Raw genomic sequence first — 14,569 nt, forward strand, 5'->3', positions numbered from 1 at the left:
GTCCTTTTATAACCTTTCTTTGAAACTGCATATATTTTTGCATAACAAAAATCATAGTAACATAAAACTTTTATCAGTTTCATTGTCTCAGAGTCCAAGAGATAAAACTTTCACACACACACATGCACACACTGAGTTTCACCCCAAAATAGCCACATTCTTTTATTTGATGAATCAATACATTTTTAATTCAAATAGTCACCACATAACCTAGGCATAATATTAAGCATTTTACAAGCAGAGTGTTTTACTGATTTTCTTTTCAATTGCAAAAGGGTACAATAAGTGAATTGGTTAAAGGATATACTTCTGTACATAAAAATATCCATGTATTTATACAAGCGTATGGAACAGAGTTTAAAGGTATTGAAACCATAGCATCACAATAAATAGGATGTGTTCCTACTCCACAGCCCACTTTATCAAGAAGCTGTCAGTCTCTTTTATCAAGGTGCTTTCTGTTCTTCCGAGCTGGGTTCGTATTTTCCCCCAAACAGGTTAAATTAGTAAGAACTGGAGTTGAATGTCTACTTTTCATATGTTATTTTTTATTTGCATATCCAATAAACAGGGTGGAAGATATGGTAATTTATTTCCAAAATGTCATTGTGACTTCCCAATCCTATTGGTTTCATACTTCTGTATTTTTAAATGCACATCAATCTAAGCTCTAGCACCATTCAAGAAGGAAATACATGTATTTTTTTTTGTCAGAGCAACAATATTTTATATCATCCTTATTCCTCTGGCTATAACAATTCTGTTTAGAAAAAATTTACCAAGCTAAAAATAGTTGATCTAGGTTGTCATAAAAAAGAATATTAAATACCTTTGGTAAAAATAGATATATTTAACAAGATTAGAAAAGGCAACAGTTATAATGTCAAAAAAAGAGAATATAAAAAATGTACACAATAAAACAAATAAACCAACTTAAAGTGAAGATAAGGCCACTCTTCTGTTCAGGTTTGCCTCTTTCAAACCATGAATGTAGATGTAGTTCTCTTCTTCTAAATGGCAGAGATTTTAATAAGAAACAAGGAAAATCCAGTCTTTCCTATCAGCATGACACCAGTTTAATTCATAGCAATATAGTTCCTCTTTAAAACCCAAGTTTATAGAACATGAAACGTTCTGGCTTATATATGCAAGTATAAGGGGAAAACATTCCAGATTTTCTGTGATATTGGGCCCAGAACATGGAGCTTTAGAGTTAAGCAGAGCAACAGAATCAGGTGCTCACTTGCAGTTTTTTCTTGTCCTGACATTAACCTAAGCCATATCATGACATAGGGAATACAGACTGCAGCAAGTGGAAAAAGAACGTGGTAACTAGCTAGCGATCTACAATATTTAATTTTTTTCCATGATTGAAGACCTTTTCTCCTGTCCTTTGGGCTCCTCTCAAAATCGATGTTGCACAACTCATAATTCCATTTGGTATCTCCTCTTTAGAACCCACTGTAAATCCTGCAGATGGAAGATCTTTGAAGCAAACAACTGGGATTATGGATGCAGGTAATGCATTAGTTCTCTAACAGAATCAGCCACTGGCTGCACCTGACAGCTCTGCGAAAGGGCAGCTGGTGGTGATGTGGTTATCCTCCTGTGTTCCCTCTGCACACACAGTCACACTCCTCGTGATGCTCCAGGGCCACGTCAGTGAGTGATTTATGCAATCCCCTGACACCAATCTTTGGTCTCAATTGAAGGACCTGAAAGGGAAGAATGTAAACCACCTTTAAAATCAATGCATGACTATAACATTTGATTTCCTGCATAAAAAGGAATTTTCAAAAACAATCTCAGAGCTCAACAAGACTTATTTTCACATTGCCTCTTGAAAGTGTTATGTAAACATTTCTCCATAAAAAATATCATAAACTATCATTTCATAAAAGGACACTTCAATGCCAACAATTTGAGAAGTGTACCGCCTTAGAATAAAGAAGAGTTCTTAAATTGAAAGACTCTGTCTGCTCATTATTTTTCTTATGTAACTAGACAGAATTTCACCTCAAGTATTTTGCAACCGCTAATGCACATCTTGTTTCTCTGTTTGTTACTTTCTTATTCTCATTCATTTATTCACACATTTAATAAATATTTATACTTGAAGCAGTACACTCAAGTACAGGAATACTGTGGAAGGAAACATGATCACTCCACAGCTGAGATTGCTCAATTATGCCACTCATTAATTTTCTTGGCTACACTTCAAGTCCTCTATAAACTTGATGAGACGGATTAGATGTACTTCATAGACATCAGCTTCAGTCACAGCTAACTTTCTGCAGCTGGATTCTACTGTACAGTGCTAAGGAGGTTTGGCAATAATAACAATAACGCCTCTATTCAAGGAAGCTATTTGCAGTTTGGCTTGTTGAGCTTTTTAGTAAGAAATATAGCAGAATAAGCACCCTAAATAAACATATTTCCTTTTAATACTGTGACGAAGGGTTCTAGAAGTGTATTCTATTAAAGATTATCTAATGTATTGGAAAGCAGCTACCTATTCAATTCTAATACATTTCTTATAATAGAAATGACAAAGTTTCAGAAATTATGTTTATTTGGGTTTTGAAAAAGACCAATGTGCATAATAATATTAAATTGTCTAGCTTTCTCCTTCTGGGTATGACACAGATGACTTCAAGAAGCAACTTTGAAAAGCTATCATTTCTGTAAATTTTCATTAATCTACAAAAGTACAAGTCAAGTCTTATGACTGTTCAATTTGAAGACTCAAGAAAGAAAACTACAGAATGCATACCTCATTCAAGTATGTGGCTCTATCGAAGGTTAATTAGCTAACATTTTTTGAATACTTGCTGGGTGCCAGGAACAATGATGTTTTTACATACTTTAACTTACAAGAATTCTATGAAGTAATTTACAATTATTATCCTTATTTTACACATGAGTGAACAGAGAGACAGACTAAGTGACATAGTAGTTATCTGAACCTAGACCAAATATGAATTATTAAAGTAAGAATGATACTTATTTTATAAAAGTTCATAATATTACCATTCATACATTCTATTATTATTCTATAAACTTTCTTCCTAGAGAGATAAACTTCAAAGTCTTGTCATAAGTCTTATATTCAGATAATTTTACAGCATCAGAAACTGTAAACTTTTAAAGTAGGTTTTCTCTTCTGTGACATTTCATAATTCCAGAACAAAAATTGTGAAGACTATATTTCTTCAGCATGAAACTTAATCTACTTGGGTGTTATTTTATATCAGTACTGACTTGTTGTTTGAATAAGCTGGGGTGACATCAAATCTGAACTTAAGGCACCCCTGCCAGTCCTAATCATACTCTTGCTACAAATGGTTTCTGGATTGAGATTGGGTGGGTAAGATAAATCGAAGTAACAGCAAAGCCATTATGTTCATCTTCTAAGTCTACTTGTCTGCATTTCTCACTTCAGAAAAGAAAAAAATATGGTACAAAGGGTAAAATTAGGGAGGCCATCTACCATGCCAATGGCCAGCCCAGATGCATTAGGCTTCCACTCTCCCAACAACTATGCTAAATAAAAGCTCCTCCTCCTAGCTTTGTCTGATGACGCTTGTGGAAATTCACATATAGTAGATAAAACTCAAAATGTCCTAGTAGTTTGGATAAAATATTCTAATCTGCTTAGTGTTTTCCTTTTCAGTTCTTTTTGAAAACTTGGATTTTGGAAGCAAGAAATAGACTTGGAGAATGATCAGCAGGTGCCACCTAATATGAAAGAGGAAAATTTCATCTTCAGGATGTGGATTATGACACCAGAAGTATGGGGGTAGGGAAATGTCAGAAGTCTATCTCAGGGAACTATGAGGGAAGGCTAGGCATGGAGCTCAGCGATAAAGCACTTGCCTGGCATGTGTAAGGCCCTGGGCCCAATCCCTAGCACCAAAGGAAAAGAAAAGACAGAAAGAAGAATTGAGGAAAAAGTGAACACTAAAACTACAAGTCCATGAAAAAAAATATCAGGGTTATGTCTCAAACCAGAGACTATGGAAGAAAATAGATCAGATACAGAAAGAACCACCAAGGACTGGGTACTAAGTATAGTCAAACAAGATGGAATGATCACTCTGCAAACCAGAGCATTAATGAAACAGGATTCAGTACTAGAATAAGGTCACAGGATGGTAAACTTTTCCTAATACAGACAGATCTAAGGTTAGAAAAGCAAGACTCCTGTAGGTTATGGAAAAAAGAAATTAAATATAAGATGTTATAAACAAAATAAGATTAGAGAAAAAAGAACAAATATATTACTATTGTCAGAGTGTTTTGTAAAGTTTTTGGGGAAGGGGGGCGAAGAATACCTTTCCTCCCTCTGAATTCATTAGATTTTTATTCATCATTTACTGTAATTGAAGAAAGGGGAAAATAAAAAAGAAAGAGAAAATAAGCTAAAATGTATGAAAAGTATAAATTGCATCAAATCTTGTTCTAAGTATTCTATAAAAATCTACTCACAGAATTCTCACCATGAGTTACGAGGGTTGGAAAATCATCTTACTGATCAGGAAACTGAGGCATGAGGGATTGAGTTACTGGCTCAAAGGGACACAGCGAACAAATGTTAGCTTCAAATATGGGAAGTCTGTTGTTGGAATTAGTACTTGCAAGCACTGTACTGTAACATGATCTTTGTTTCTCTTAGCCCTCAATTTGGTAGAAACAAAGAAAAATAAACAATGATTTTAAAACAGTAATAGTTCTCTAATAGAGATATCTTTGAAGTCCCATGCATGCTCTAAGGATGAACTAATTGGTGCTGCTAGGATGGGCAGGACTCTTAAAAGTGTTTCAAGGAAGATGTGACATGTAAGTTCATACACATAGAAAGTTCCTAACTCACTTTTCTGAAAATTCCTACTGGAGAGACAGAGAAATTATTAAGAAATATATTTCTTTGGTGAAATGTATTATAATGTAGAGATCCAATGATTGATAGAGAAGAGGTAAGAATCTTACTAAGAACATTATCATGCTATAATACTATTATGCTATCAGCAACACAGTAACATTATATCATACTGTATGATTTCTTTAATTATCTGAACTTATTTTTGGTATAGTGGTTGAACAAAAACCCAGCAAAATGCTATAGGAAACCACAAGAAATACTTGTTTTATCTGTAGTAATACAATGACTATGATTCAACCCTAATATTTGCAGAAGCTGTTATAATACAAATAGATGCAGGAGAGGACAAATAGAACCTATAACCTGTCTTTGCTTTTTCATTTTTCCATGAAGTAGAATAATCATAAAACCCAATTGGCAATATCATTAAAAATATTAAAGGTTGGATGGGTATAGTGGTGCAAGACCATAATCCCAGAAGCTTGAGAGACTGAGGCAGAAGGATCTCAAGTTCAAACCCACCTTCAGCAACCTAATAATGCCCTAAGTAACTTATGGACACCCTGTCTCAAGAAAAAGATTAAAAGGGCTGGAGATGTGGCTCAGTGGTTAAGTGCATTTGGTTTAATTTCTGGTGCATTAATAATAATAATAATAATAATAATAATAATAAATAAAGCTGAAGGTAGACTTGTATTTAAATGAGTTAAGTCTCCATGTCCAGGTCCATAATATTCAATTATCTAATATCTTTGAACAATTTTAAATTGTTTTAAAAATGCATTTAATTAATAGTAGTGCTAGATCAGAAGTGATCTCAAGAATATGGGAATGAGAAAAACAAAGGCCTCAGAAATTCTGAATCGTGTTAAACAAATAGTCCTTTCTCCAGAGGGTAAATGGACAAAAATATTATTGTTATTAGAGATATTTGTGAGACATTGTTGTTATTATAAATATTTGTGATAAACATCAAGTAGGAAATTTTTATATTTCTTCATACTTAATCATTAGAGATGTTTGTGCAAAACTAATGGGTGCTCATGTAATTATAATATAATTAGAAAAATGTTCATAGTTGCACGTGTGTATAGGTGAGTATCTGTAATCAACCCAATGAAGACCAGGAAATGTGGATTAATGTCATTCTGGAAGAACACCACTTGGTCCACAAGCACTGCCCACAGCCTTGCCCCAAACAGTAATGTCTTCATTTTCTGAGGCTCGAAAACAGATATTACAAACTCTGTGGCAACTTTCTGGATAATAACACTAATGTTATTTGTAAAATAAATGGATAGCTATAGGATGGAGGGGGCATGCTTGACCTAGGGGACTGCTTTAGCAAACCACAGAATAAGATTCAGCACCCCATAGACTTGTTTTAAGAAATTGTTTAAGTCAAGTGTGGGTTTTTAGAGTTCATAAAATGGGGGTTATAAATGCAAGACTGGCTGGCTAAATTAGGTCCCCAAATATACTTGTTTATTAAGTACCCATTTCGACAGCTTCAAAATTGAGTGACTTTAAGTGGGAAAAGACCCTTCCAGTTTAATACATATTCTTATCACATCCTTTTATCTTATGCCAGGCAACTCTAACATCTGCCAGCCTCGGAGGCATTTTAATTTGAATGCTATTAAGAACTACAATATTAATTTTTTCTTTTCTTGACTAGATTCCCAGTTCATGGAGTGGCATAAGGCTGGACTGTAGGCACATCCTACCTGTCTGGAGCCCCAGGAGCCTCTGTGCCCATGAACATCTGCTTTTTGCTTGTATGTTTGGTGCTAGGGATTGAACCCAGGGCTTTGCATATGCCAAGCAAGTGTTCTACTGCTAAACTACACCCTCAGTCCCTGATTATCTACTTCTTGACTCTAGAATGGCAACTCCTCTCCCAGCACACAATCTTTACAAGAAAGTGGTATGCAAATAAAAAGTAGAACATGAGAAATGATGGCAAATAGTTCTATTTTTAATCACTGAATGACAGTTTGGGGTGTTACCTCATAAAAAATTGCCATCCAGTAACTGTCATGGAATAAAAACCTGAGAGATCATGATATTTCATGTTTGTTACAGAGGTAGTGTATGCAGATGACAATCAATGGCAGAGCTTGAATGGACACAGAGTCTCTTGTCTTCTAGAATGATGTGTTTTCTTCCTTTTCTTGCCAAGTTACCTACATAATATAGGTGAAGGGCGGGAAGACCATGTCACCCGAAGTGCAGTTTATGAAACTCTACATGTTCAGATTACTCAACAGAGAGCATTTTGCTGATGTCTTTCTAAGTAGGTACCTTTTCCGAAGCAGAAAGTCAAAATAATGAAGTCATATTAAAATGAAGTCAGAGGGCAGATTTTAACTTGTCACAATGTGAATATTTTGTAGAAATTAACATTGACTCATCAAAACCTGACTTTTTCTACATATGCTATACAGTACTGCTGGAGAAGGTGGGATAGAATTGAGGATATTCCAGCACTAATGAAAATTTTGGAATGTGCAAGTTCCCAACACTCTAAAGTAATAATAACTACCATTTCAACTTTATTTTCCTAATTCCAGAGAAAAAAAGAACCAAAAGGGTAAACACATTCATAAAAGTCTGAACAAGTTATTTGTAGCAACATGTATAACACAAAGATTGGTATAACTGTGAACATGTTCCCTTGGGACTTATGTGCCCATTTTGGCCCAAATATAAAAATAAATATCAAAGATCTCCTTTCTTCAAAATACACAATGATTTATCTCTAAGATTGACTTTAAAATATTTTCCCTTCATATTTTGAAAAGTTTAAAAGTTGAAAAGCTTCACTTACATTTTTTCTTCAGAAAAACTTTTTTTTTAATTTTTTGTATGAGAAGTACAAACTTCACTGACCACCCATGATGTACTACTACCAGAGAATAAGCTTTCTAAATCCTTGATGTCTGGGTTTTTAAATGAAAGGTCCTAATTTTAAAACGTAGAAACATAAACTCTTTGTAAAACCCTGTTTTTAAAAATTTTCCATGAATACCACATCTCCTTTCCAAACATGAATCCTTTTCAATTTCACTTTTTGGTTCTAAGAAAAAATACTCAAAGGAAATCGAAAAGAAAATGACACACCTACCTCGTGATATTTTTTAGTGACTTTGCTTGGGACGCAGTGACATTCGTTGCAGTTGTGGAGACAACAGGCACAGTTTCCACCACAGCGTTTAACCAGGAGACAACCTGGCCAGAAAATGGTATCGGTTCTCTTTAGTTCTTCCCTTATGGACACCGAGAAGTTACGAGGTGTGCAGCTGTATAATCTTACCTCCTCTTTTAGAAGGTTCAGATCCACCACTGCATGGCATAGAAGAAAGCAAAGAAAAAAAAAATAAAAGAGAGAGAAGTTCATGCTTTGAACTTGAATCTATTTCATTAAGCACATTTCATAAAATAATCTAGTTATTCCATGAACAATAATGCTAATAATATCCCTTCTTATTTTAACTAGGTTGTAAGGCTACTCAGCTCACAAATTAGACTTTCTATTTCATAGTAAACAAAGCTTCATTATGACTTAGTGACCACTAAAGAGTCGCCATTGTGTAATATTAAGAACAGAGCGAACAAAACAGTTGAGAGCTATAAATAGGAAATTTTACAGAGAGAAAAAGGTCTACACCTTTTAACCTCAGTACAAAAGTACACAAGGAGAGCGCTGGAGGGAAGAATACAGTGTAAAATGATGAATGCTTTGATTAAAAAACAAATACAATTTTTAAAGGATGATAGGCTCAGACATTTAATGAAGAACAATTTATTAGAAGCTGGTAAACAGAACTTTCTATAATCTTTTTGGCAATAAGAATCATAAAATATAAAAAAAGAATGAAGAAAATATATTATTGAAGACAGCCAAATGGACCATGAGTTAAAAAAAAAAGGATATAATTTATAAGAGCAGAAGCTTTGGGGAAGCAGTTTTAAGAATATTAGGGATTTGTGGTCTTTGCAATTTAAACTGAGTAGAATCTTAGATTTCTATTGTTCCCTTGCTTAAGGATGGAAGAAGTATCTCATTTGTAAGCATTGTCTCTAGTCTTTTAGCAAGTTGGTTAACTATGTTGTCCTTTATTTTTTAAAAGAATTACCTACTTGTGAAGCCCAAACAAAATATCCTTTCATTGGACAGCTGCAGTAAAACCTCAAAGAACCATTGTTTTTAACTACAAAATGATACTGCCTCAGGAAAATCCTATCAAAATAACTCGTCATGTTTACTATGAATTCATAGATAATACATGAACAGTAGTTACTAGGATAAATACTTGTAACATAATTTTAATTTCTTCTAAGCTCTATTTTTGTCTCTAGATCTGTTCAAACCATTTCAACCATATTGAAGAGTTTCAGGATGACATATATTCTTCCAGCCCACCCAATAATGTACTTAAAAGAAAAATAAAACTAAGAAATGTTACCTAAAATACAACTGATCTAGTTAATAATTTCACTATTATAAGAAACAAGCCTGAGTCAAAAGAAAACTTATTTGCCTGAAGATGGCTTCAAATAGCAATAATCAATATGTAGATCCAATTTTCAAAATTAAGTGTAATAATTTTTAAATGATGATGTAATATTAATAAATCCTTATTTTCTTGGCTTTGTTATATATGTGATCAAGTTTTTTGGAATTGTCAAAAAGAGGTGTTTTAGTATTTCTGAGAAGTGTAAAATTATGCATATGTAGTAATAAATTACAAACATGATAACTGTATAATTGACTAAAACCCAGATCAAGTATAGGAAGGCCCCCAAACATGGCTAATTCAATGGTCCATTTCGACAATTTATTCAGCTAAATAATTAGTTTTCCTATTCAATACAAAAATCACTGCTTTATTTGAGTATTTAAAAGTTTGTTTTTCACCTAAAAATAATTTTATGAATGAATGAAAAGCTTTTAAATATTAAAAGCAAATGAGTTCATTCTTCTCAGTACCCTGAAAAGACCAATTTATGTGTTATACAATTAAGGATATCATTAGGTGAAATGATATCACATATTTTGCTAAATTTCATTTTGCTGAACCAATAGTATATGCATACCTTTGCTCTGGTGTTGTTAACGCCATCATCTTATTTGGACATTTTCTCTGGAAGGTAATATAGAGAAACCATGCAGAAACACAAAAGCTGTTTGCCCCAATTTTCAAAGCTTCAAGATTTATACTTCTTTAGAATGAATGAAGCTCTTAGCTTTCAAGGATAGTCGCCTACTCCAAATAGTTTTAAACACACTATTTCACGAACTAGAAAACGAGACTGTATATGTTCTCTTTAAAATGTTTACTTAACCACAATAAAAGGTTAGATAGATTTCCCAAGTGAACTAAGTTATGATACCTGCTACAATGTGAAAATTTAAACACACTTTCAACTTAGCTTCCACTCATTTATCATGTTTGACACAAAAGTCAAAAGCCTCTTTTTAAGTACTAGTTAAGCTTGACTTAGAAACTTTTTTTTTTTCCCTGCAGTGGCAATGGATTAATGAAACTTTGAATCAGAGGAAGAAAGGGAAAGAAAAGAAGCATAAAAACAATGCAGACCACAGTGGTCCAAAATACAATTAAGGAAGTTAAATTTGTATACAATCTTTGAAATTTATGCTTCCTAAACCTAAGACTTTGAACTCAGAAACTTCATTAAAATTAGTCATGAGACCATAATCTTATATCATAAATTCTCCAAACATTCTGCAGAATTTCTAGGCAAAAAAAAAGGAAGGAAGGAAGGAAGGAAGGAAGGAAGGAAGGAAGGAAGGAAGGAAGGAAGGAAGGAAGATTGTACCTCAAGGTATACTTTGCAGTAGTTTAACTATAATACTAAGGAAGTTTTCTTCTGCAAAATATTTTTAAGTGAAACTCAGCCTTTAGATTATTTTGCCTTTTCATAATTGCCACCTAAGCATTGGTTTGCCTTCTAAACAATAAACATTTTGAGCACACCATTGGTCAAAATCATTATTCCTAATAAAAATTTCATCAGTATTGTAAATTTTACTAAAAAGTATAATACTGAAAAAAAATGGTCACATATTTCTTTGGTAGTTGTTCACTCTTTTTTAAGATATTCAATCCAAAGGTATAGTATTACCAGAATGCAACCTGAGGGTGGTCTTTCTAAGATGAATGTGGTAACACTGTGATATGTTTATTCTGGAGAAAATCTATTTCTATGCCTAATTAGAAGCTTTTAAAAGTTTTACTCCTGGTTCCTTTGTAGAAAGACTCTCAGGAGGGGAGTTGATTATGTCTACATAGATGTTATCCCACACCTGCATTTTGGTTTATGTAAAGTCCCCAAAATATACACCACATTTCTCACACTTACTGTATGATTAAAAAGTTAATAGTTTTGGCAAACTGCAGAGAACTTCAATTTTGAAAGTGTTAAATGAATATCTGAAAGATATGATTCAGGGTTGGATGCTTTTAAATATATGCTAGCCTCTGGCCAAATCTTTAGGCAGTAGGCAGAGATTTCGGCAGAAAGCCATGGCTAGGAGGGAGGATTTTAGGCTTGAATCCAGAAATCAGCTGTGAAAAAAAACTAGATCTGAGCTTAGAACCTATTTTCCTCCCTTGCTTCTTTCAGATCCACAAGATAATCTACTTCACTTTTGCTAACAAGGGCTCTATTCATGGGTGTTTCAGCCTCTCTTGCTTGATCTTCATCTCCCTGTGTGTAAGTGGGAGGGAAGGGAAGTGCTGTTGGTAAGCTATTCATCAAGTTATTTATCAGGATCAAATCTTATAAATATGTAACAGTGTTCACATCTGGACAGGATCTCACTGCCCATGCACTTGAACACGGATTTCAAATATTGCCAAAAGGAAACCACCTCTGTTGGCATAGCAAAATACCAGGGTTGGGCAAGTTGGAACATGACCTGCTGAGATTTAGTGCTTCAGCCAAAAGGGCTGCAAATCAGCACAGGAAAGGGCAAGAATCAGGTTTCTTTCTGACAAGATTTAGAACAAGTCTGGTGCAATCTGCCTCTGTGAATGGCTCAAATTAACTAAACACTGAAACATAAATTCTCCAGACTGTCATTCCATTCTCTAAAATGACGCTGGGCAGATTTCAATGTTTCTGACGGAATGAAACAGATTGTTTGGAGTGTATCCTAATTATCCAGTTATTCCTGTTCCATTTTCATTTGTGTCTGATATGGATACTTCCTAATCCTAAGTTATTAGAAAAATTAGCTAACCTTGTAGAAAACTCAGTTAACATATTTCCCATTTCTTAATCATGTGGAATTAGATTTAATTAACAACACTTTCACTCTTAAAAGGAGATAGGCCCTTTTGGCCAAAACTCCTCATTTCAAAAAGCAACTGTATCCAGAGAGAAATTACCTTGGGGTGTTTTCTTCAGGTCATTTGTTTTATTGATGAGAATCTTACCTTAGAAACTTCTAATTACTTTTTATGTTGGGCCATTGTTATTTTTCATATTATATAGATGTTTCGAGACTTAAGAAATATAAATAGATAAAACCCTTGACCCATGGTTGACATGATAATAACGATTTTTATAAAAGTGCCTCCCCTTTTCTAGCACCAAACCCAATTTTGCAGCTCTGATCTTTTCTTTTAAATTTCAAAGTCAATATACTCCAAAAGTAGACTGGAGTAAGCAATGATTCTTATCAAGTGCAATGGACCACTTCACCAAAATTATTTTTTAGAAGATAAGAACTGATAGGAATTTTTACAGATATCTTTCCTAATTTTCCGAATCCACTGAATTGTAATTGACTCATTTTGTCTATATTCTCATTTAAAAAATACATACATTCCAATGGTAAGGAAATGGATTGCCTAAATACAACACTGAAGAGTCTTAAACTCTCCCCTTTAGAAGCTGTGGCAAAGGGATCTGAAACATTTCTCTGCTAAGAAAATTAAATGAGTTCTAATCCAAAGAGCAAGCTTACCTCTAGATTTTCTTCCAAAAACAAAAGCTTTGCCAAGAAGTTGCCATGTTGGCCTGTATAGATCTTCTAAGTCCAGCTGCCATCTATCTGGTTCAAGATAGCGAATAAGATCCTCCAAGGTACTAAAGGCGGTTACAGCATTATTAAGCAGGTCCAGTGGCAAAGCTGAAGGGGGTAACACTGAAGGACTCACAGCTTCTGTGAGTTGCTGAAAATAAAAGGGATCTTCTGTTAACTGTTTTAAAATGTATAATGTATTCCCTCTCTTCTTACAGAGACAGAAACTAAGGCTGAAATACATGGGAAGTGAAACTACATTCAACCCCCAAGGTAGAAGAAACTATTTTGCTTCTAACTCAAGTACTTCACATAGATGAACTCTAACAAGTTCTCTGTGAAGTCAGTGAGAAAGATATAACTTTCCATTATCACAGACCATGGTAGGTGTGGGCATCTTTCGCTCACACAAAAACATTGAAAATATCACCATGGTTCAGTTATGGACTTAAAATAGAAACTTTTCGACAGTTTACCAAATTTTTATTTTGTTTTCCTTTTTTTTCCTCAGCTCAGAAAAATCACCCCATAGTTATGCAAATTAGTGTCAGATGAATTAAAATTTTAATGTAAAGTAACTCATAAGAACTAGAACAAAATACTGGTGACAATCCTTTGACATTGAAGAAGAACTCATTAATCAAGATGCCAAACCATAGATGATTAACTTGACACATTTATCAATAATGTATTTTAATATAAAAAACTTAAACCAGGATTACAAGATAAGAGAGACTCTGGCAGAATGCCTTGTCAAATTAAATGATTGTCACAAAAGTTATATACATAATATATGGAAAGTAAAGTGACAAACAAAACAACTCCACAGAGAAAAAAAAAGACAAATTCCAGACAAGAAGCTTGAATAGTTAATAAACAAGAAAATATGCTAAAATGCATTAGATCATGTAAAATATGAGATAATATTTCACATTCCACAAAAAGATTCTATTTCACGTACATAAGACTAGAAAATTTTTTCAAAAAATGGATTACTAAGAATGTGAGTAAACTGGAATTCCTGTGCTCTGCCTACAAGGATGAATGAAAGGGGGCACAAACACTTTAACTGATATAACTTATGTGCATTGGATACTGGGACTTATATGTCTTAGGTCCCTGAATTTAACTTTGAGGTCCACATCCTTTCATTTATGCACATGGGAATACATACAATGATATTCATCACAGTAATGTTTCAAACAGAGAAACACTGGAAACAACCTACATGCCCACGTATAGGGGAATGAATAAAAATACATCATAAAACTACATAAACAAGCAAAAAAGTAAGAAGGTAATTTTAATAAAGTGGAGGGAGTGTCAGTGCTTCTATCTATCTATCTATCTATCTATCTATCTATTTATTTTGTAGTTGTAAATGGACAGAATGCCTCTATTTTATTGGTTTATTTTTTATTTTTTAATGTGGTGCTGAGGATCAAACCCAGTGCCTTACATATGCCAGGAAAGCACTCTGCCACTGAGCTATAGCCCTAGCCCATCAATACTCTTAATATGGAGTTTTCAAAACACAAAAGGAGTCACCCTCTTCCCAAAATTTAGTGTGGACTAAGGGTTGGGATTGGTAGATCAGTGTTAAACTACATGAGCAAATGCATTCATTTCAG

At 33.9% G+C, this 14,569-nt stretch overlaps 1 protein-coding gene across 1 annotated transcript in view; it reads right to left on the reverse strand.

The window, feature by feature from the left end:
- Positions 1–203: 203 nt before the first annotated feature.
- Positions 204–14,569, reverse strand: part of Pdgfc (platelet derived growth factor C) — a 200,161-nt gene continuing 185,795 nt past the window's right edge. Inside the window, exons 4-6 of the mRNA XM_026395953.2 lie at positions 12,882–13,089; positions 8,010–8,227; positions 204–1,715 (exon numbers count right to left, since the gene is read on the reverse strand). Coding sequence (XP_026251738.1) covers positions 1,599–1,715; positions 8,010–8,227; positions 12,882–13,089 — 543 coding nt within the window. The 3' untranslated portion in view covers positions 204–1,598. The remainder of the gene's footprint in view (positions 1,716–8,009; positions 8,228–12,881; positions 13,090–14,569) is intronic.

The sequence above is a fragment of the Urocitellus parryii genome, chromosome 10, assembly GCF_045843805.1.
Source record: "Urocitellus parryii isolate mUroPar1 chromosome 10, mUroPar1.hap1, whole genome shotgun sequence".
Lineage (NCBI taxonomy): Eukaryota > Metazoa > Chordata > Mammalia > Rodentia > Sciuridae > Urocitellus > Urocitellus parryii.